A 24864-nucleotide genomic window follows, 5' to 3' on the forward strand; every position below is an offset into this window, starting at 1 on the left:
TTAATGTGTTAGTTAGAATTATTGCATTTAAGAGTTCACTCTAGTAGGTTAGTTGATTTGCCATGAGAATGGGTTGAACTTCCTCACATGTTAATTATTAGTTGGCAGAGATTGCCATGAATAATTAGGGATCACAATTAATCTTAATTGGTTATGATTGCAATAATCTACACTAGCATATTAGGAATTTATTTAAGTGAAATCAAATCCCCTTAATCTCTTCTCCATATTCTTCTCTATATTTTATTCAATTCATATTCAATTGTTTAGTTAAATTATTATAAGTAAATTCATATAATTAGTTTCATAGTGTAAATTCATCTCTATAAATATTGCTTTCATCATTGTTCCCTTGTGTTGATTAATTGATTTCTTTATGTCTTGGTAGTTTAGGAGTGGAACGATTCCGTACTCTATATATTGCATAAATCTATATGTGAGAGTATGAAATAAATAATTGATACCGTAAGAATAAGGTTAGAGTAATCTAATTGAGATTTTACGGGTTATCAGTCATCACATATATTTTCCCATAAATCATTCCACAGTGTATGGGGTTGCAAAGGATTGCACTCTGAGAGAATAACACAAAATCGTCTGCAAAGATGATATCCGGTTTGCATGACTGCAGCCTTATGTAGACATTGCACCCATTCATTGTCATCTTCTAGAAGTTCGCGTGCGACACAAGCATCTTTGAAAGTTGGAAGTAGGGGACCATTTCCAATCCTCTTCAGATCATCAAATGATTGAGGTCCTTTTACAACCGTTAGAAGTAAGCGCAAGTAAAACCACTCACCGGAATTAGGACTGGCAAAATACATTCTACCAATAGCAAATCTTCCTTCTTGTATCCGGTATGTCCAAGTCTGTGATTGCTTGTTCCAAACATAGTATTCCGAGAACTCTTGATAAGTGAGGTTGCTTGCTCGTACATCTGATGCACAACACTCAAAGAAGGCAGTCAAACTTGACTTCTAACGCTCAGCTCTTGATAGTATATCAACCATTGGTTCGTTTGCTTTATAAATGACGTGGTGCATTCCGGGGAGTTGAAGTGCCAAGCGCACAACTGTGGGAATCTCCTCATGCAGATGGAAACTTAGCAACCTCCAAACAGCTTTAGGTGGTCCAATGTATCTCGCATCCAAATATTGTTGGATCTCATCCAAGTCACTGTACACCATTGTTGTCCTGTCATGCCCTTTAAATATATACTTGTGAATGTATTTAACATAACAGATCCCAGCACAAACCTCGACATTAATGTGGCAGTTGAACATTTTAGAAATATAAGGAGTGTAAGGAACAACATACCTATTATCAACTGTATGCCTTCTCACAATATATGATCTACCATTGTCATGACGACGGTAGATAGGATATCCATCTTTGTCCATGGTGGTAACATTTGCAAAAGTCCGGGGATAGTGATGCTTGCATTTACTATTTACCATGCATGGAGAGTTAGGATTTTTTAGTTCACATGGACCATGAACCATACATGTGAGGACGGTCCGAAATAAATCAGGCTCGGTTTTGGATCAGGAAATTCTGCACATACAATGCAATCAACCTGAGCAGGTACGCGGATCTTGTCGGAATGCTGAAGATATATAAGTGCATGCATATGTGGCAACCTGCATATCTGAAACTCAATGGTGTAGACATGCGCAACTGCCTTACCAAGCACACCTTTTTTTTAAATTTCCTTCATCAAGGCCCTTCGCTTTAGTTCAAAGGCACGAACCACCACCTCAGGTCGATGAGTTGTGGTTTGGTGTTTAGACAATGCATCAACAACTTCCTCCCAGTGTGGGTTTGCAGTCATAGTGAGAAATATATCAGGAAGCTTATTGTAACGCATGATGGCCATTGAATCTTGAAAAATTTCGAACATGTGCCTTGGGCTACCGACACAAGATGTTGGTAAGACCACTCGCCTTCCTATTTGGTTTGGGTCGAAAGCTTCAACTGCGACATCAGTGATACCTTGATAAAGTTCGGCCAGAAGCTTGTCTTGTTGTTGTCTGTAATATCTCATTTTGTTATGTTCAATCATTGCCCACCCATTGACCACAAACTCTTGGAACAGTTTGTGCCCTCACAAGATTGCAGAATATTCCCCAAGGCATTCAAACAACCAATAAGAATAAAAATCCATCTATGTCAATCGGTCATCAGTGGCTACCCTAGTTAAACTGTTTGAACGTCTCATGTCAGGTGACCACCCAAGATCTCCAGAAAGAAACATTAGCACATAATGCAAAGGCAAGTAAGCTGGATGACATTCACTGAATTGCATGAGTTCTTGCCCTCCTTTAAGATATATCACAATATCTCTAATACTTCCCCATTCACTGCCATCCCCAGGTAAAATGACAGAAATCTCATCTGCGGTTGGCAAATTGTAACGACGTCTGTCTGTAGTAGCACTATAATGCAAATACGCAGGGACGTTGAAGTTCTCACCATGGCCAAGAGAGGCAGATCTAAGAACATCGTATGTGTGGCAGAAAATAGCAGAGAAATGGTTATACTGGAGCATAGCTGCATGAATGATTTTCAGAACATCTATGTTCAAGCCAGGATTACAAAGTTGACGTAACTCCAACGCAGCACTGGAATCATATATGTAAAGTTGTGAGTACGTAGGCTACCGCCCAGAGTAGGAATTAGAGCTCCAGTCCTATGACGCAGCTGACCATGGATAGTAAAAGGTCGGGGACCTCGTCCAGTAAACACACGCTCATTTCCTCCAAGGCTCGTAAATGTGAAAGCTTGCTTGTATTGCCTCATGTCCTTGCGAAATGACTTTGACTTGCGATCATTTCCATCATATAGAGCTTTAAGGGCTGGCGACAATGCTCAGAGTGGAGGCAATCTGACTTTCCCTTGCAAACAGCAAATCCCAAATCGAGGATGTGATAACGATGAATTTGTTAGTCGTTCATCCATCCAATGGAGTGCATTACAGAGTGGGCACTGAACATCCATTTTCCCTAAGGAGTGTCTTCCTTGTTCAACAAGACGGTTAGCATCAATATTGTCAACTTCGTCTTCATCATCACTGATGTCAGCATTATTAGCAGAAAGTGAACGGTCAAAGCCATTATTGTGAATATCCTCACAGTATTGTGCAGGATCGCCAAATGGTTGTGGTCTGTAGGAGAGAAGAATTACATTATTTAAACAAAGGAGCCAATATTTTTGCATTCCTGTTTTAATAAATGTGAAGAAGTATACCGCGGATTTCAGTTAGTTGATGATGATGCAGAAGTTGAAGCTGCATTTGTTGAAGGTAGTATTGGATGAACTAATGATGAGGTAGTAGACACGCAGTTACGCGCACTGCGAAGAATGTAGAAGAAAATATTATAGATTTTTTTTAAATGTAAACCAGGAAGAACCAAGAGAAAGGTTCATTGAACCCAGTACTAACCTTGCATTTTGGTGAGACCGTGTTGGCACGAAGATCTCATTGTCATGGGTACTTGATGTGACATGTTCTTCGGGGAGTGTAAACAGCCTGACATGATTAAAGAATGATAGAGATTTCTGAAGAAACTCAGAAGAAGGAAGATGTTATATGGTATCGTACAAGGCGTAATTGTAGTACCTTGCGCTCGCTGCCTGTCAGTTGTAAATGGAGTGCGGGGAAGTGAAGGAGAGGTATTTAATGCTGAACCTATCAGCTAGTGGCCAATTACACGACGCGCTTGGTTGGCGAAGTCTGAGCTGCCTTTCTCTTTAGTGCTCTTTTCTCTTGCCCTTCGAGCACGCTGGCCTAGTATTCCTTTTGTTAGTTCTGTCTCTTTGTCGGAGGAAGGGGTTGTTCTCTACGCATAGACAGATGGGGAGAAAGAGGAATACATTAGATATGAATAAATCAGTAAATGGTAGTTATAATTAAATTTTAAAAATGTGGGGACCAGAAGGAAATGAATAAAGCAGTAAATGGTAATAAACCAAACATAAAAATGGGCCAACAATAACGACGACGTAAGCAGGGAAATATATAGAGAAATAGGAGCAGTAAATACCCATAAGCCAGGAGGCGGTTGAAGACTGAGCATATCTTAGGGGGCAACAAAAGCATATTTGTTCTACTTGGAAGGCTCCTTAGAAGGGTCAAAAGGGCTTTTCCCTTTGTTGAGAATTGGTTGCGTCAGAAGCTATATAAACCAAATAAGCAGTTCAAAAACGTAATGTGAAACCAACAAATTGGCAATATAATGAGCAAATAAGCAGTTCAAAAACATAATGAGAATTGGCAACATAAGCAGTTTTTGGCCAAGTGCAACTGAGTAGAACATTTATTGGAGCCAGGTGAGAGTAATACCTGGAAGCGAGCAGGTCATTGAGGAGTAGGTGGTTGGAGGAAGAGTCTATCTACGACTAGAACAAAAATCTGGGTTTTTTTGTTCAGTGGATCCTTAGAAGGGTCCATTGGACATTTACCCTTATCCACGCGATCTTGTAGAACAGAAAAAGATTAACAACGAAAACAAAAGTTTGGAGTCTGCAATGGCAGTAATACTGAAGTACGTACCATGGAATCGTAGAAAGTTGAATTAAAATTAAAATAACCATTCTATTTCTATTCAAAATTTGGTCACAAGTATGCGAATACCAAGGATTATATTGCATTCAGTTTTTTTGCTATCGAGGGGTGGGTCCAATTATATGCCATTTCACAATTAATTAAGTGAGCTATTGTTTTTATAACAAAAAGAGCGCCTAAAAAGTGATTACAAAGTAGCAGTGATTACAAAAAGAAGGAAGTAAAGAAAGTGGGGACGAAAAAGACTGTTCTTTAGTAAGACAATTCGACCTTGACACTGAGGACGAAAAAAAGGATGGAAAAGTTTGTTCCTTTGGGGGTTTTTAAAACCCATAAACAAAAAGAAAAGAACTAAACTAATCCAAAGGAATAAACAAAAGGGTAGCAAACTTACCTTAAAACATCTAGACAGAGAAAGGTAAGAGCGACCAGTAAGATGTCGAGTGAGGCGGCAGTAAGAAGTCGAATAGTAAGAAAGAGTGATGTGGGAGAGATGAGAAAATAAGATCCGATCACATGGACCTAGATGTTGCGGATAGAAGCAGCATACTAGGTGGGATTCATTTTTTCTACTAGGTCATAATTTGATGAAAAATATTTTGGGCCATCGGATTGGGCCATTCGGGCCCCACACCATTGTGTTTTATTAGATAGATGATCAAAGTAAGAAATAAAATTAGAAATGAAGTTACACATACTAATATAATCTTCAAATGGACTTAGTTTAGCATGTGTAGAATTAGACTAGTTTTGAAGAGAACATTCCCAATGCACCAACACAAATTTATGATCCAAGTTTGTCGGATGCTGAAGGAAATGGAGGGGAAAATGGAAATGAAAGTGAATGAAATGAACTATGTCCTTCAAGTTTATTTTTTAATTTCAGTTGTGTTTTATGTAATTCAAACAAGTGAACTATGAAGTTCCAAAGTGTGTGATGTATTTCCTTTTAGTTTGTTTTCTATATATTTGACTATATTACTATATATTTTAATTTTATTTTATTGGTAATTGTATTTCAATGGAATGAATTATCTCGATTAATTAAATATATTGCATAGTTCATTAATGAAATATACATTAAAAAGAAAACATATAGAACCAGGTTCGTTTCCCGGCAGCAGCGCCAAACTTTGTGCACCCAGCTAACGTCGACTGAAAACCCCTCTTTTTTCTTTTCTTTTTTTTTTTAAAAAAAAAAAACTAGAACCAATCTACCCTCTTTCTATTTAAATTCTTTGTCAAATGTTATAAGAAATACATAAGAATCAGTGGGGGACACTACAACAGAGCATGTTTTTAGCAGCGCCATACCCCATCGCTAAAGGTGCCTTTGAGCGTGGCAAAAGATCTGTCGCAACGCACCAGATGGCGTTGCAAAGGCGTGGCTAAAAAGTGCGTCTCAAATACTTAAATGCAACGCCAAAAGTGGCGTGGCAAATGTTCCTAGTTTGTTGCGACGCCTATGGGCGCTGCTAATACACTAATTCCGTTGCTACTTCATTTATGAAAATTAAATTAATTACAAATTTATTTCAAACTATTTGCAGCGCTTGGTGTCGCAAAAGAGAGCTTGTAACAACTAGGATGGCGTTGCAAAAGTGATACCTTTAGCTGCACAACTAGGCGTCGCAAAAGGCAACCTTTTGCTACACTATTTCCATTGCAGAAAGTTTGAATTTTTAGCTGTATATTTGGCGTGGCAACAGACGTCTATAAATTTAGCGACACACCAAGTGTGGCAAAAGGTGTCTACGTTACCGTAGAATCAAATCTTTTAGCTACACCGAAATTATTGCGAATGATATAAATTCCAAAAAAACACACGCTTTATTTGGGACGCATTTAGCATTACAAATGGTGCAATTCATACATATACCTATACATTTTCATTTACATAATCCTGCCCAAAACAATTTTTATAGAACACAGTAACCCTATAACAATTCACCACAAATCATAACAAAATGAATTTCATTACTAAATCATCAATACAAAAGATCTTAAAGAATTCACATAACTATTTTTTGTGAAAAAACATCATCTCACATAATCTTAACAACATTCAACTAAATTTAGACAAATTATTCAAAACTAAAAATTAAAAATAATGTCTATAGCATGCTAATTTTGAGCAAAGATCCACTTTGAGCTTCTTCTTGATTCTACTACTTTACGGCACCAATCGACCAATCAACAACAAACAAATTAAAAAAAAATCACTTAAATAAATTTATTAGAAACATTAATAAACCTAATATACACTCAATAAAAATCACTTAAGTAAATTTATTAGAAACATTAATAAACATTAGTAAACTTTTCCGACGACTATGCCCACTGCTGTGGACTATCGGTATGTCCATTTGTTGTTAACCATCGGATATACTGCGATTGCCTAACCAATTCAAATGATGAATTACAGGTCATGTACCTTATCATCTCTTCGATGAACTTCATTCAATGTTGAGAACCACTCTTGTAACGCCCCAAAATCTTAAATAAATATTACAGTTAAAAGACCACATTCAATATACTAATTTAAAATCAACGATAAACCATCATATATTTTTTTTCTACAAAAATCCGCAGAGTTTCCTCAGTATTTTCAACATTTCATATACCTAAAACCTGTCATAACCTGAAAATCAAATAAAACACTTCCATATATCATATTAAAACCTCAACCGTAAACCCAACTACTAAAGATATTGATTCGTGGCACCGGCTACTTAACCATCTCGACAAATGCGGTTAAATCAAGTAGGCTGAAATACCAAAACCAATCTCATACCCCAGATCGGTCTTTCACATATATGCACAACCCTCCATGACATCATATATAAATTAAAGTCATGCAAAACAAGCTGCAATAATTTATGTACAACGAAAAGGAATCAATATAATATACAGAAATAGGAAGCCACTACTTGTAACAAATATTAAGGTCACTTAACAACCCATATGATTCCAAGACGCTCCTTTTAAGGTTTCGCCTTGATTCTTTAGTAAATTTATTAGAAACATTAATAAACCTAATACACACTCAAGTTGACAATGCATGTGAAACTATGCACCTCCTATATGCGTAAATTGGTGCCCATAGCCCAAAAGCTTAGAAAGAACTTATCAAAGTAAAAACTCGATCACATTCATGAAGGTACAGATCAAATAAGAAGACAAAAATAGCAAAAAACTAATAGATTTTGATCTAAATTGTACATGTAAATGCCAAACCATTAAAAAACCTCGTGTCATAAAGTTATCACCAATGAAACAATAAAATAAGTAAGGCTAAACATCAAGTAAATCAAACAAACAAGCTCAACTACAAAAGCGGTTCAATGGATGGCATAGTCGGATGTAAAGGTATCGACCAACCTATAATGAGATTTTTAACCCCCTCGCCTATCATTTAGGAGTCAAGAAGTCCCGCCCCGGCTATTCCTTCTATCCCTTTGCTCTTGTTTAACAGATGAATATCCTTTGTCCTAACCTTTATCCTTCGGGCTATTCTTTCTATCCTTTTCTACTATTTAATAGGGAGGCTCGGGGAAAGAACCTAAGCACAAAAACACGCACTACCGCATAAAAGGAACAAGGGCGAGATGGATAGGCTAGGATTGGGAAGCTCAACCATCAACAAAAATGCTCGAAGGAAAGGTGGGCTCTAGAATAGCGTTTAAGCCATATGTGTTGAACCAACTCTTTTAAGGTAACATATGAGACCGATCAAGTGTAGGAATTAGTGCCGAAATTGACCCTATCTTTCTTTGGAAGGGAAAAAGTTGTTTGGCGAACCACTATCTCTTGATTGATCGATCATACACTTGCTTTTCCCGTGATAGTTCTCTTGATATTCTTTCTACAACTATAGATTTGGAGCCAATCGGGTATGACCGTGTGTCAAAGCTGTGGTCGCCGGAGACGGAAGGAATATTGGTGATTCCTTTCCAATGAGAACTAGACAAAGGCCCCATATGGTTTGGGGAAACCATTAGAAAGTGCAAAGTTGAGAAACATGACCACACGGGAGGTCGCTGCCGCTTTCGGCGCGTTTCGGATGTAGAAACCGCTATGTCGAAGCGAAGAGGCGGCAAAAGCCGATGCCACGGGAGGTCGGGTTCACGGAGCAAAGCCGCCGCCAAGGGATTAGACGGAATAAAGTGAACGGAGATAATAGATTGGGGTTCCTGTGCCGAGTTGTAGTAGGTGCCTTGCCCCCGCCGCGTGTACACCTCATCAGTCATTTTACTATGAAGAATTCAAATATTAATAAAAGAAAAACAGAGAAAAAAGGCTTCATTCGACAAAAAAAGCAGAGGAAAAGGACCCGGCCGTGGATAACATGGTTCCGACATCGAATGATTCCCCACAAGGTGCCTCAAACTCTCATTTTGACAAATGGAAGTACATCCAGATTGATCCTAAACCAGCAGAGAGCGGTTGATCGATGAAGCGGAAACAGAGCTAGAAGGAGGGTCAAGAACGGACAAGCGAAGCCTTTCTATCCAACACCCACACTTCGAAAGCAAGCACTCTCCTCCATTTCAGCCTTAATAATTGGATCGATAACATGAAAAGGAGCTATCTGTTCAAACAAATTTTAAAATTGAAAGTGTGTATCTTTGAAAATGCAAAGATAGCGGACCTTAATAGTTATGATCGACCACCGAACAGCCTAGATGCACTATTGGTGGACTAGAACGCAAAACATCTTGCAAAGCTTTTTAGCTTGTGATCAATAGCGAAGTCTACATCTTATTGATCAACTATGGGTGCCTTTCATCATTATCCATCTCATTTAATAATGGCGCCTTCTTGGAAGAAGAGCGTAAGAAAGCCACGATCATAGATGGTAAAGCAATAGCTCATACTATACGCGTTACGAAATAGCTTGAAGTTCAACAACTCTCCACTAAACATGGAAAGGTCCCCGGGCTAGCTATTTTATTATTGTGGGAAGTAGGAAAGATTCTCAAAGCTATGTGAATATGAAGAGAAAGGCATGTCTTTGAAGTTGGAATTAAATCTTATGATATCAATGCCCAGAGAAAGTACCCGGTGAATTGATCCAAAAGGTCCGGGGAGTTAAACGCTTCATCCCGACATCCATGGAATCTTGGTTCAACTTCCTCTTCCAAAGACATATCAATGAAGAAAACGTCTTAAATGAAATCAGCATTGAAAAGGATGTAGATGGTTTTCATCCTCACGAACATTGGCAAACTTGGTATGAAAGGCGAGAGATCCATTATTTCAGCCGTGTACACCAAAGGGTTGCCTTGAACTTCTATCACGCAGATTGGCATAAGTGTAAAGAGCAAAAGGCGGTGGTAGTTGGTCGGTAATATAGTTGGACTACCGATGGCGCGTTGCTTCTTCTCAAAGCAGATGCCATTCAGCATCAGAAGTTCACTCCACGCACTAACCGATTCCGAAAGCATTATTCGTGGAGCGACATCATCATAGCCGCAGCAGACGGGCAAATATGATTAAAGGTTTGGATCAAACCCGGTGCGCGGAGTTATTGATGTTGGTACAAATCTTGTTGATGACCCAAGTAGAAAGTCGGGCTATAGGCTCAGTAGGTGATGTGGACTTTGAACAAGCTTGCAAAGTTCTTTGGATGGGTGACTCCAGTTCGGGGAGGTGTTTATAGCTACCGGAAGCGGCGAAGTTTTGTCTTGTATTGGACTTAATATCCAAAGACATCATCTCCCCGTCCTTCCCACCGGTAAGCATTCATTTAATTCACTACTTTTATCCGGCCATCCCGGAGGACACATTCTTACCGCATACGTTTATACTGAGGGTGCTCCGAGAAGTTTTAGAGTTTTGGATATAGTTGGACTGCGGTGGTTTTGGTGGAGCAAAAGTTGGGTTTTGAAAGAATCTTCTAGAAAATGTCTTCTCATACAGGTTATCAAGGATGACGAAGTCGACATCGTTATAGCAAAGATAGCGTTCGACCTTACTTCCTTCATGGAGGAATGGAGAAGAATCTTCTCACGATTTCATTTGATAATCGTTAAAGACCTCGATCTTGTGGAGGACCTCAAGATACCGATGATGGCTTCAATCATGAGGTGTACACCAAATCTGATATAGACAAGCGTGTGGGCTCGCTACGACTAGCATTCTCTTTTCGGGCTATTCGCGGCCGGTATTTCGGTTATTTGGTATCCCATAAAAAGTATATTGTATCAATTGATGATGATTGTGTTCCGCAAGAGATGATAAAGGGCCAAATAGTGGATCACGGTGGCCCAAAGACATCGGAACCTAAGGACTCTGCCACGCCATTCTTCTTCAATACACTCTATGACCCTTACTGCGCAGTGCAGACTTTGTTAGGGGATACCCATTCAGCCTCGCGATTGGGGTGACATGTACTCTATCTTGTGAAAACGTGGCTCAATTTGGCCGAATTTAGATGCACCCACTCAAAGCGGGGCTTTAAATGAGGAATTCCCGGTATGTGGATGCAGTCCCTAACGATTGCCTGCAAGGACAATGATGCCGTTAAGTGGAATTAATGTGGCATTCAATCGAGAGATAATAGGACTGCACTTTTCCCCGGATGCGGTTAGGCGGGGGGGGAAAGTCGAGGTGGGGCTGTTGAAGACGTCTTTCCGAAATGTGCTAAGGTTGTGTCCGACCACCTAGGGCTTGGGGTAAAGAGTGGATTGCCATACGTGTGGAGGAAGGAGAACGGTAACGCTTAATAGGCGGTTTGAAAAAGGAATGGGAAGGGGTGAAACTAATGGAGGAGGTGGTCCCTTTTTTCCGCAAATACTAAGTTATCAAGGTCTGCGATCCACCGAGAGGCTGTGTCATTGAGATTGCGAAGATGGTAAAGGAACAACTTGGGCCATCGATGCCGTGTTTGCACTTACTGCAGATGCCATCTTTGGAGTGGATCAAGCTTTGGAAGGTTGTTGCATCCGAGCCAACAAAGATAAAGCGAAAAATGGATTCTACTCTCTTTTATGGAAATATTTTTGTCGTTAGTAGATAAAACTTCAGGAAGAAGAATAAGAATATTACTACCTACTTTCCTACTGTTCTTTATAATTTTAGACATACCTCCTTTGGTTTCATTAGTGATTCTTAAGTTTTATGTGTACATAGGAATTACATGTTGATGTAAATGCTTAAAGTTTTACAGGTCTACATTTCTACGTTTCTTGCAAGCATCCTATTGTTGGGGGTTTCTTAAGTAAGTTATTTTGATAGGATCACAAATTCTAGAGTTACTTGATGAAAACATCAACTTAGAAGTCACAAAAGTTATGATGTAGTTTGCCATGTGCTTCTTTGTCAATTCATTTTCCCAATTATAACAAAGACACAAGTATCAGAGGACTTAGGGACAATGCCAACCACTGCGACCATATCTTAATCACTACAAGTTTCCACAGGAATTAGAGTATATAGGTCTAAATGCCTAAAGTTTTTCCCCTGCACACTAATTCTTGGTTGGCACTTCCAGACAAATAATCAGGGGTGGTACACATGAAACACAGTTTGGGGACCATAAGAAAATTCACAAAGCCATTGTACAGACTCGTATGTAGAATTGTTCACCAACCACCACCTAGAAACTCTCCCTGGATAATAATAACCTTCCTCTTGGATGCCCAAATAAAAACAGCAACCACAAAGACTGCTCTTACACGTGACAAGTGCGAGGGTTATCTTCAATTCTAAGATCTCTTCTAAACCATACTATACTACTACAATTTGCTATTACCACCACCACCACTAACAAGTCCACTTGACATTTTTTTTTTCTCTTAGCAACTCAAACCCAAGAAAACAATCTCTCAGATCAAATCTATGTTCGGTCATGCAAAGTAATAATTACTATAGACTGTGAAAGAGAAGTTTTTAGGACTTATAACAAGATTGCTTTTTCTTTTTCTAGTATGGTTTAGGCCAATAAATGTATGGGTCATAGATTACGCTCTTATCCCCTTGAACTTGTAATGTTTTTATCCTTATTCTAAGTAAATTATTACTGCTGTGGTCGAGTGGAGAGTGGGATTATGGCTGGTCAAGAGGTCGCAAAGGAAGCGAGAGGGGCGAAACGATGCAGAGGCAAAGAGCTTTTCTTTCGGGCAAAGAATGATGACACTAAAAAACAGAAATACGCCTAACCTTTATCCTTTGTCCTAACCTTTATCCTTCAGCTATTCCATCTATCCTTTACTACTGTTTAATAGGGGGCTCGGGGAAAGAACCTAAGCTCAAAAAACAAACACTACCGCGAAAGGAACAAGGGCGAGATGGATAGGCTAGGATTTACAACTAACGCAGTTTATTAGATTTACAACTTTTTCAATCAAAATAGAAATAGTGAAATTAAATACACTACAGTAGAGGAAATCTCATTGTATATAACTAAACCAAGTGCCTAATAAGAGTCTGTTATGATGGAGATGCAAGTGCAAGTGCAAAAGGGGATTTAGTGACGTCATGTTCAAATTTCACTCCTTAGGTTCTTATAAGAACAAAACCGAGAGGATGATGATCCTACAAGGCAAATGCTTGTAGGCGATGATCCCAGCTCAAAAAAAAAAAAAAAATCCATCAAGTTAATATGATACGAATAACAGAATTACAAATACTAAAAAATGCTAGCAAGATGATTCGGGTTACATGGTATGTGACAGTGAAAACCAACAAACAATTTTCTACACCAATAACTTGGCATACTTGAGTTTGTAAGATAACCTTAAGTTTGAGGAAATGGGGATCTTAAGTTTGAGAAAAGGAGTAACTTAAGAGTACTCTAACTCTGTCTTTTATGATCCAGTGCACTACAAATTTGCCGCTTTTAGTTAAAAAAGTTTGGTGAGCGTGTCTTATCTCCTCAAAACTCATACTTCCTTCCCTTTCAGGTAAAATCCTCCATTGTTTAACAGTGTGAGTTCTGAAAGGTCTGGACAGTTGATTCTCCCACTCTCACTGCGCTGAGAAAAGAAACACTATATCATGGATCTCTATGAGCTGGAAAACCCTTGTAAGGCTTCACAAGATAATATCCAAGCTCGGCAAGAAGTGAACACAGGAAAAGACGCAGCACTACCATTGATTAGCACTACCACCGCAGCACATCCAAACAGGAATGAAACGCGTTCTGCTAACACAGTCTCCTTTGCGGACAAGGTACGCGGAGACCAGCCACACCAAATAAATGTTACTGACCTCCCAAGACCAGAAATGAAAGGCAACATGCCGTCAATCCGCTTAGCTAAGCAAGCAGTTGAAAGAGGGAGACGGCGATCGCCAATTCAAGCCTCATTGGTAGACTAGATTTTAACAAAATCAAGCTTGAAGAAGTTAAAAAATTGCACTTGACTGTGGAAGCTACAAGGGGATTGGAAACTAGTGCCATTGGGGAAGGGATACTTTATGATAAGGTTGGTATGTGAAGAAGATTTCTGAGCATTGCGGGAGGAGGACCATGGAGATTTGGAGAGCAAATTCTGCGACTCACTAGATGGACTCGGACTTTGATCCAGCTAGCCAAATGAACCTCCACGGCATTTGTTTGGGTAAAGTTCCCAAAGCTTCGGCCAGCAATATTGGGACTACGAGATCCTCATGTCCATGATGGGGGTGGATAAGCATACACCGAACAGGGACTTTGGCTTCTATCGTCGGTTTTGATTGAGATTGATCCGCCAAACCAATCCCCACAGCAGTTTGAAGTAGAGGAGGAGGAAGGAAAGACCTTCTTGCAAGATGTGGATGTAGGAAAACTGCCCAAATTCTGCCCCCATTGCAAAGTGGTAGGGCACATCATGGCCGAATGCTCAGTCATGCGACGCAGCAGGGAGAAAGAAGGAAGTCACAACCACACCAGAAGCACAGGCAAGGAAACTGCAAACTCGGACCAAAGCGAAGAACTTCCGAGGAAAGGAAAAAATAGAAACAAAAGGAGAAACAGGAACAAGGATACCCTCGCTGGTCCCAGCGGCACAAAGGATCCTCAAGGCATGCACAACAATAATCCTGACAACAGTGAGGTCTTTCATGACACAAGCTCGGAGTTAGTGGATAACAACAATGAGGGCCTATAATGATACTTCTTCATTGAAGGCAGCGGCTACCGATGAGGCCAATCAGTGTGGTTCAGGAGAATGCGGAGAGGGACAAAGTACCCGACCCACTGAGTGAGGGACAGTCTAGCCCAATTCAGGAAGGAGAGGTCACAACACTCGCGACGTATAACTCCCCAGAGGTTGTAATTCCGCTACAAAGGCACTCGGCTATTCCTAGTGAGCGACAAGGAGATCTCCAAGCATCGAGAACATGTTTCAAGTCCTTGCTGAAGCTGACTACTTGTCAAGGCAGCACCCAACCGGGCGGACATGGCAGAGGAGCTAGATGAGGAAAGCACAAACAAAGGAAGGAGAATGGCAAACTCCTAAGAAGAAGTACAACAAGTTCTTGGCGTACCATCTAGAGAAGTCTTTGGCGTAATTTTCAGAAACAAGGACTTGGCAATCATGGGGGTTCTAGCGGTTGGGCTTGGTGATGTTACCTCTTTTCAAGCCGAGTCTTGACTATTGTCTCACGCAGCAGAGAAAGCTAAAGACATGAACTGGAACAGAATATGGATAGAGGCAGATTCACAAAGGCGGTCCACGGCATTCTCAGGGAATGACATACCATGGCCACTTAGAGCCCGTTGGAAGCATGCAACCAAGAACTTACAAGAGCTGAAAGCATGTCAAAACTGCATCTACATACCTAGAGTTTCTCTCATGAGGCTTCACGAGTTGAGTAGGGGCATCATAGTCAGGGATGTTGAGCCAGAGTCCATGAGAAACAGCAGTAGGTACACCCTCACGGAGACTGAAAGGGTACCCACGGACAAAGTCTGCACCTTCTCGGTATGGATCGTAGAGAGTGTTAAAGAAAAATGGAGTGGCAGGACAAAGAAGATTCTTAATATGCTGCTCAAGAGCATTGATATCTTTGCCCGATGGATCTTTAGCAACCTATACAACAATGGAGGTCCCAAGTTTAAATCACCACTATATTCAAGTTTATATCACCAAATTAAAAGTTTAGATCACATTGCATACGTGACTAGCCAGTACATGAAGACACAATAAAGACCTAAGGACACAATCAACATTTTCATGTAAATTGTGAGTTAGATGGGATGGTGCCAGCAGACTACCAATCAAAACAAATTGATATTTCACTTCTACAATGTGGGGACCATAACCCGAACTGACATTTTATAGCAACAAACTCAAAAAGCCAAGTAACTCCACTAATCATGTAAAGTAGCATGATGCATCAAAAAAAGTAGGAGATTGATCTAGACAGCTCTTAAACACAATAACAAACTCAAAACAATTTTGGATTCCCTGATCTTCAATTCAAATTTCAAACTAGAGATCAGCACCGACATATCAAATAGTTGAAAATATAGTTTAGAAAATCTACCTCACAACAGCTAGATCTCATCCATTTTCTTTTCCTATATGCAATAAGCATTATTTTTTATTGTTATCATTAGATCCCAATCAAATTGTTTAATGTAAACCTCGCAAAATTTAACAATAGAAATATGTTCATGTAATTACGACATCGGATCTATTGTGATCTGAACACTCCTTAAGCTGCCAATGCCGGCTATCAAATTCAAAGGCCAGATGCAATAACATACAGATGTAGGAAAGAAGAATCCAAAATGTACAATTCAATACCAATGCTAAACAATACAAAATAATAAAAATAAAATAATTACCATTAGTATTATAATAATTCTAAAAGACAAAACACATTGGTAACTCCTTCAACTACACAAACTATTAAGAGGGGGTTAACAAAAACGTGAATTCACCAAAAGAAAAACAGATCAAATTATTTGCTAATTTTGCAGGCATTACAGTAACAAAAAATAGTAACTTAAAATTGAACAGATGCAAAAAAAAAAAAAAAAAAAAAAAAACCAGATCCAAATTTCCAAAAAAAAAAAAAATGCAATTCCATCAAAATCTAATAAATCTACTCAAAACTTAAGATCCCCCATAAACCCAGCTAGATCCATTTCCCGCCAAAACAAAATACACTAATTTCTATCACTTCTAACCCAAATCCCGCAACCCCCATCATTCAAAACTGCAAAAAGATGGCATTTTACAACAAAAAAAAAATATATATATATATATATATATATATATATATATATATATATATATATATATATATATATATATACTTACAAAGCAGTCATCATCAATGGTGAAAATATACTTCTTCTTAGAAACCATATACCCAAAGCAACGACAAGCGGAATCCTTTAAAACTAATACAAGAAGCTTTAGGACCCAAAATCCTATTAATATCATCACGATTATACAACTCGTAATCATATCCTTCAGGTACATGAATTTTTTTGGTGGGATCACCATCTTGAACAATGATTAAATGATATGGTGATAAATATGGCCTCCACATTTCCAGAAATTCCAGATTTCGAATTGTTGGTATCACAATATCGAGCTCATCTTTCAAAAGTGGTGTTGGAATTACAGATGAAGATTCCGCCATTGTTTTAATCTTCTACAACTTCTTTCACTCTATCACAACATTCTGTTTTCTCTAATTTCTAGTTCTTTAGAAGTAGCGATTCTAGTATACTACATTACCAAAGATTCGAGTTTGAAGTAATAACCAAAGCTTCAAACTTTAATTCCGAAAAATACAAAACCAAAAATCAGAACTTGAAGTATATAATTTCTAAATTTAAATGACGTACCTGTCGAGAATCAGTAACCAAAGAAATGGCTTTTAGCAATTTGAAGAAACAATTTCTGTGGTACACTCGGCCTCCTCAGTCGATGAAGAATGGTTTTTCGGTTTTGCTTTTTCCTTTTTTTATGAGTAGCGCGGTAGTTTCAATTCTTAACTTTCTTTTATCGGGTAGGGTTTATTTTGGTTTCCCAAATTGTTAGCGAGGTGACCGCCAAAATAATTCCTACCAGCTAAAATCATCCCGCCCAATACTGTTACGACACCAATGGCGCTGCCAATTTCAATTGTGTAGAAAAATAGAAATTGGGTGAAAAAAGGAAATTGTAATATTAAATTTTTTAATGACGTCAAGGGCATTGCAAAAGGTAAAATACTTTTTTGCGACCACTGTGCCGTAGCTGGTACTCAATTTTTTCATTAAAAATAAAATTTCAGTTAAACAAAAAATTTAAACAAATGTTTTTGCAACGCCAGCTAGCGTCACACTAGTTATATCCCCATCAGGTGGTACTAATAAGACGGAAACGTTTGAGCAGCGCCATTAGGCATTGCAAATGCTATGCTTTACCAACGAAAAGCAGGCGTTGCAAAAGGTTGCGTTGCAACAGATCCCTTCTGTTGTAGTGGGAGCATGATGAACTGGAAGGTATAGGGAAGAAGCAAGATGCAACTAGAGAAAGAATGAAGGTGTAGAATAAGATGAAATTTGGTAATGTTGCTTTGGAGATCATAAGTGTTAAAAAGCAACCAGGAAAACTTATGTCAGGAGAGATGGATGAACTTAAGTATAAGAGAATACAAATTTTGAAAAATAAGTTAGCAGATCTGCTAGCTGTCAAATAAGCCAACATATGCATGTGGACAGAAAAGTTAGGGCAGAACTGGGTGCAAGATTATGCCAGGAATACAAGGTATTTTCACTGAGTTGCATATGTTATATGTTGTTGCACATATATTAATATTAAATCACCTCAAATTACATATTTGTTACTAAGTTCAAATCACTAACAGTTACATAGTCTGTACAACCTCTTTGATTATTGGCATATTGTCTACACATTTTAAATGGTGAAAACAAGATTGGTTCTTGGACAAATGAAACATGTTTTCGAACTATAAGACTTATTAGTGTGTTTGCGTCTACCGTGCTTCTTTGATAATTGTGTTGAGCACTTAGTTTTAATAGTGAAAAATTGGATCTTGGACTAATGAAACATGTTTGACAACTAGAAGACTTTGTGTGTTTGTGTCTAGTTTGCTTCTTTGTTTCTTGTGTTGAGCACATAATTGTAATGGTGAAAACAATTTGCTTGAACTAATAAAAATGATTTTAGAACTAGAATATTTTGTGTGTTTGTGTTTAGCTTGCTTCTTTGATACTTGTGTTGAGCACATATGTTTTGATATTCATATCTTATATTATATTATATTATGTTAAAATTAAAATAATCTTAAATTATATTAAAATTAAAATAATTTCATATATTGAAATATTTGATGCTACTATTGAGGGTATGTATATGTTGTCATGTATATGGAGATCTGAAATCCACCATGATCAGTATGGTACATTGGATAGAATGTGTTGTCAATTGGAGAGTGGTTCAAAATCTAGCTATCATATGTGACCTTATCACATGTGTCCTTACATATTTCGTTTTTACTTTTCTTCCAAATCAAGCAACCATCTTCTTCCCCACAACCAAGTGATAAGTTATATATTGAAAAAAAAATGTCTAGACAAAAGAAAATTGCATTCAACCAAAATTTATTTGCATCTAGTAGTAGTTCGTCTTCTGGTTCTAACAGTCAAGATGACTACATTCAAAAAGCAAGAGAAAATCATAATGAAATGGTGAGGCAAAAGAGGAAGAGGAAGCATTTAATTTATTATATATTGTTGAGGCATTAATATCTCAAGCATCCATTGAAGATGTGGATATAGACAAGCGAGGTAGATTTATGTTGGGAATATCATATACGTTTAGAGATGGTGACGATGTACGTAAGCAAACAATACTGAGGGATTATTTCACAACACCTTGTAGGTGGGCTCCTTATAAGTTTAGGCAAATGTACATGATGGAAAGAAAGGTTTTCAAGTATATGTTGAAATCTGTTGCAGCTTTCGTCGACTACTTCCAAGACAAGTTGGATGGATTAGGTCGGCAAACAATTTTTGGGTCGTAAAAGGGATTAGCTACAATGAACAATTAGCAACTAGTTGTTTATCTGACTCCACTTATCAGTATTGCAACTTGGAGATTCTACAACAACTGAATCTCTGAAGCGTTGGTGCACTGCAATAATCACAATATTTGAGAAAGAGTACTTTAGAATACCAATTGAGGCATACACAGCCAAGATGTTAGCTTAAAATGCTAAAAGAAGTTTTCTAGGAATGCTTGGATCAATCAACTGTATGCATTGGATGTGGAAGAATTATCCACGTGAATGGGCTGGGCAACATGCGGGGTAAGATAATGAACTAACTCTTATACTTAAAGCCGTTATAAACACTGTTAGATATGGCATTGCTTCATTGGCTTACCAGGTTCACATAATGATATTAATATTTTGCATCATTCTCATATTTTTGAATCATTAGAGCAAGGTATAGCTCATGCTGTTAATTTTAATGTGAATGGTAATGCTTATGCTATGGGATATTATTTGGCTCATGGTATTTACCAACCCTAAATGGGGCACATTTGTTCAATCAATTCGTCATCCAACAAATGGAATTGAAAAGGTCTTTACTCAACCGCAAAAAACTACAAGAAAATATATTGAATTGACGTTTGGAGTTTTACAGTCAAGGTAGCATATTTTAAGGCTTCTACGCATTGTCATAGTGTTGTTGTTCTTGGGGACCTAATGAAGGCATGCATTATAATACATATAATATGATTGTTAAGAATGAACGTGAAAGTGAAGTGTGAAATTGGAGAGGTGGGAGGATTGAAAAAGTACTTGACCTATACCAGGACGAATGAATGTGGTTTTCATTTTGTATATCGGATGATCCAAGAAAGAAATAGAATTAGAAATGAAATTACACATACTAATATAATCTTCGAGGGGACTTAGTTCAACATGTGTGGAATTAGATTGGTTTCGAAGAGAACATTCCCAATGCACTAGCATAAATTTATGATTCAAGTTTGTCGGATGCAGAAAGAAAGGGAGGGGAAAAAGAAAATGTAAGTGAATGAAGTGAACTATGTCCTTCAAGTTTATATTTTAATTTTAGTTGTGTTTTATGTAATTCAAACAAGTGAACTATGAAGTTCCAAAGTGTGATGTATTTTCTTTTATTTTGTTTCCTATATATTTGACTATATTACTATGTATTTTAATTTAATTTTATTAGTAATTGTATTTCAATGGAATGAATTACATCGATTAATTAAACATAGTGCATAGTTCATTAATGAAACATACATTGAAAAGAAAATACATAGAACTCGGGTTCGTTCCCCGGCAGTGGCGCCAAACGTTCTGCACCCAGCTAACGTCGACTGAAAACCATTTTTTAAAAAAAAAATAATAAAACCCTAGATCCAATCTACCATATTTCTCCTCAAATTCTTTGTCAAATCTCCTTATTCTTCTCTCAACCCCCTTTTTGCTACTCTTTCTTCTCACTGCAGCCGCAATGAAGAAGAAAAAGAATAAAAAATCACTCTTTTAATTGTTTTTGCAATCCATAGGGTGATCGACATCACGAGTTTTGCACTTCATGGGATCTGATTATAGGGGCCTTGGTTTTATCCTTTGGTGAAACCTTATTCTCCAATTTTGCAGGCTGTTTCTTTTTTAAAGACCTTGAATAAGTCAAATCAAGGTTTTTGGTTGTATTGTTTAGGTGGTTGTTGCTTCAAACTAGCTTTTCTTGTTATATTAGCTCTATATCAGTGTCAAAGCTAATAAGTTGAAGAATCTGATTTTGTGGACAGACACATCACTTTTCTATTGGTCAAAACCATTTTTGGGCAGTTTAACAATTTTTGGGCAGTAAAACAGTATTTACAGGCAGCCACTCTACCAATCACCAGCTGAGGTCTTGTGGATAGCAAACAGTTGCCTGTCCACAAACATATTCTCTTGGAATGGAAGTCTAAAAGAGAAGAAATGGGTGAAGTGCTAAACAACTTCTTTTATGAACTTTTCAAGACCCAAAACCCATAAACAAAATGACAACATTGTTTTCACCCATATCATAACATAAAGAGAAAATGAGATTTTAGGAGTAGCTGTTAAAAGAGATCATGTAGCAGGGAAAAGAACCACAGAGGCTAACAAAATTTGTTATGAACGAACATAGGTTTATGATAGATACAGAGATATAGGGTGCACAACCTTACCAACTCTAATAGGGAGCAAAACACATAATGCTCACAAAACAAACTAGGATCTGCCTATGATAGCTCACAGTATTAACTGACACGAGTATATCAAATAGTACTACAGATATCAAATTCTTGAAAGACATTGGAAATATAGTTTGAACCTAGTTTGCATTCTTATAGATGTCCTAATTATATTTGAACGTTAAATCATAAAATACAATACTTAAATTGTTGAAGAGACCAAGTATTGCTTACCCATATTTCTTTTTGATAAACACAGCAAAGTCATAGCTTAAGACCAATTTTTAACTCCACTTTCACCACACACCATGCATTTTTAACAGTTAGAGCAGACTGGACAATGCACTTTCTTCCTACAGAACCAAAAAATGGTATAAGAAATATGGTAGAAATACATTATAAATGTATATTATAAACAAAACACGTACCTAGATTTTTTGGGAATATGCTCGCAACCTTTACAACTTCCTTTTTCCGTAATATCCTTCTATAACCTTTTCAATTATTTCATTCCTTCTATAACATCTTCTATAGTTTGGTTCACTCCTTCTATAACCTTTTCAATTATTTCATTTCTCTCCATGTTGGAAAAGAATTCAACATCTTCTATAAACTTACTTCCTGAACCTATGGCTTTATGATATATAATTTCCCTAACGTTAATATTCCCCTCAATCACAAACAAAATCTTGTACTCAGATGCTTCATTCCCTATTAAAAGTATGGAACAACTACAATGTTCTGTATTCTCTCTATTAAAAGATATTGAATTGACATTTGGAGTTTTGCAGTCAATGTAGCATATTATTCAGGCTTTTGCACATTGTCATAGTGTTGTCGTTCTTGAGGACCTAATAAAAGTATGTATTATAATACATATAATATGATTGTTGAGAATGAACGTGAAAGTGGAGTGTAAAATTGAAGAGGTAGGAGGACTGAAAAAGTACCTGAGCTATACCAAGAAGAAGGTGGTTTTCATTTGTATATCAGATAATCAAAGCATGAAATAGAATTAGAAATGAAGTTACACATACTAATATAATCTTCAAAGGGGCTTAGTTCAACATGTGTGGAATTGGACTGGTTTCAAAGAGAACATTCCCAATGCACCAACACAAATTTATGATCCAAGTTCGTCGGATGTAGAAGAAGAGGGAGGGGAAATGGAAATGAAAGTGAATGAAGTGAACTATGTCCTTCAAGTTTATCTTTTAATTTCAGTTGTGTTTTATGTAATTCAAACAAGTGAACTATAAAGTTCCAAAGTGTGATGTATTTCTTTTTAGTTTATTTCATATATATTTGACTATATTACTATATATTTTAATTTTATTTTATTGGTAATTGTATTTTAATGGAATGAATTATCTCGATTAATTAAACATAGTGCATAGTTCATTAATGAAACATATATTGAAAAAAAATATATATATATATATATAGTACCCGAGTTCATTCATTCCTCGGCAGCGGCGCCAAACGTTGTCGCCAAGCTAACGTCGACTGAAAACCCCTCTTTTTTTTTAAAAAAACCTAGATCCAATCTACGTACCCTATTGCTCCTCAAATTCTTTGTCAAATGTTATAAGAAATGCATGGGAATCAGTGGGGGAGCATGATGAACTGAAAGTTATATAAAGAAGCAAAATGCAACTAGAGAAAGAATGAAGGTGTGGAATAAGAGGGATTTGGTAATGTTGCTTTGAAAATTATAAATATTAAAAAACAACCAGAGAAACTTATGTCAGGAGAGATGGATTAACTTAAGTACAAGAGAATACAAATTTTGAAAAATAAGTTTGCAGATCTGCTAGACAAAGAAGCCAGCATATGCATGTGGATACAAAAGTCAGGGCAAAATTGGGTGCAAGATTATGCAAAGAATACAAGGTACTCTCTTACCTTGGTAGTTGTTTTATATGGACTTGTTTTCTACTGTAGGTGCACAACACCACCGAGTACCTAGTAATAACTACAACATTTATGAACGGGTGAATTTGTTGCAATCGGAGTTGGAGCTTATGAAATTGGATGTGAAAGATATGAAAAGGGTTTTCGAACCGGCGCTAGCTAAAATGAAGGAAAGTATTACAACACTTACTAGGTTGTTTTTTGAATGGAAGAAACCCAACCATAGTGACAGAGATGGACGAAGGCATTGAGATAATCGATGTCGATACCTACAAAAGAGATGTCTTTAAGACACCTCCCCTTGTGAGAAGATGCAATCTTTTCCCTTCACCGAACACTCCATTTGCAAAGAGGAAGATAATAAAAAGAGGTAATTGTGTGAGTTCCCTATGTATTTTTACCTTAATAGCACCTTATGATTATAATTTATTCACTTTCTAGATTGAATCGGATAATGAGGTTGAACATTATCCATTTAAAGATGTGAAGGTAGACTGGATACAACCTCACGTAGTGCTAACACTGGAGGAAATAACTGTATTCCGCTCAATATACTTTCCTTTTGGAAAAGCCGGGTAAATGGTGTTGGCTTTTGTACATTCTTTATTTCAGTAGAATTTTATCCAACACATACTGAATTACTTTTCTTTGGTGTAGGGACTTCATCGTGGACTTCAATAGATGGTCGGAGAATAGATCCACATTTAAATGTTTACTTGGGAACGACAGAGTATCTAGTTTCGTATGTTACGATCGCAATCGTTGTGATATTCTGAAATTAGAAACTACTAATGTTTTTAGGATTACAAAATAATTTACCTTGCTACTTGTTATATTTGGTGTAGTTTGTCTTTGCTTGGTGCGCGTACCTGAACGTAGAGCAAAACAACATGCCTAGGAACAACAATAGGCACTATTACTACCTAATGCTAATGGGTGGGAGTAAGGTATGAATCGCAAATTATATCAAATCCCAGTTATCATCATTCCTGAGCTCAAAATACACTGGTTATATTCATATATTCTACATATATCTTGGGCATTCTTGGTTCAGTCTCTAGTAAAAGTCATGATTAGAAGTAATTCATAATGTGGAATGGTATTAAATCTGGATCTTTGAGAGGAGAGAAAAAGAAGGAAGATGAACACCTCTGTAAAAATGCTTAAATCAATCTCAATTCGTCTCTACTACTATTACAAACTGCACCCTATATTAATTTTTTTCCT

General features: G+C 37.5%; 1 protein-coding gene and 2 pseudogenes across 2 annotated transcripts; 1 reads left to right on the top strand and 2 right to left on the bottom strand.

Annotated features, from left to right (window-relative positions):
* Window positions 1–509: 509 nt before the first annotated feature.
* Window positions 510–1400, bottom strand: LOC147481162 (uncharacterized). Its single transcript, XM_086578855.1, has 2 exons — window positions 983–1400; window positions 510–937 (listed from the first exon to the last, which is right to left on the bottom strand). The coding sequence occupies exons 1-2, from the start codon at window positions 1398–1400 to the stop codon at window positions 510–512; spliced, it is 846 nt and encodes a 281-aa protein (XP_086434981.1).
* Window positions 1401–8912: 7512 nt separating this feature from the next.
* Window positions 8913–11366, top strand: LOC147481163 (uncharacterized; annotated as a pseudogene).
* A 3921-nt stretch (window positions 11367–15287) lies between these two features.
* On the bottom strand, window positions 15288–17150 carry LOC147481164 (UDP-arabinopyranose mutase 2-like; annotated as a pseudogene). Its single transcript, XR_015204266.1, has 2 exons — window positions 16819–17150; window positions 15288–15579 (listed from the first exon to the last, which is right to left on the bottom strand). The product of XR_015204266.1 is annotated as a UDP-arabinopyranose mutase 2-like (transcript).
* Between the last annotated feature and the right edge of the window lie 7714 nt (window positions 17151–24864).

This window comes from Coptis chinensis, chromosome 8 (genome assembly GCF_015680905.1).
Source record: "Coptis chinensis isolate HL-2020 chromosome 8, ASM1568090v1, whole genome shotgun sequence".
Taxonomy (NCBI): Eukaryota; Viridiplantae; Streptophyta; class Magnoliopsida; order Ranunculales; family Ranunculaceae; genus Coptis; species Coptis chinensis.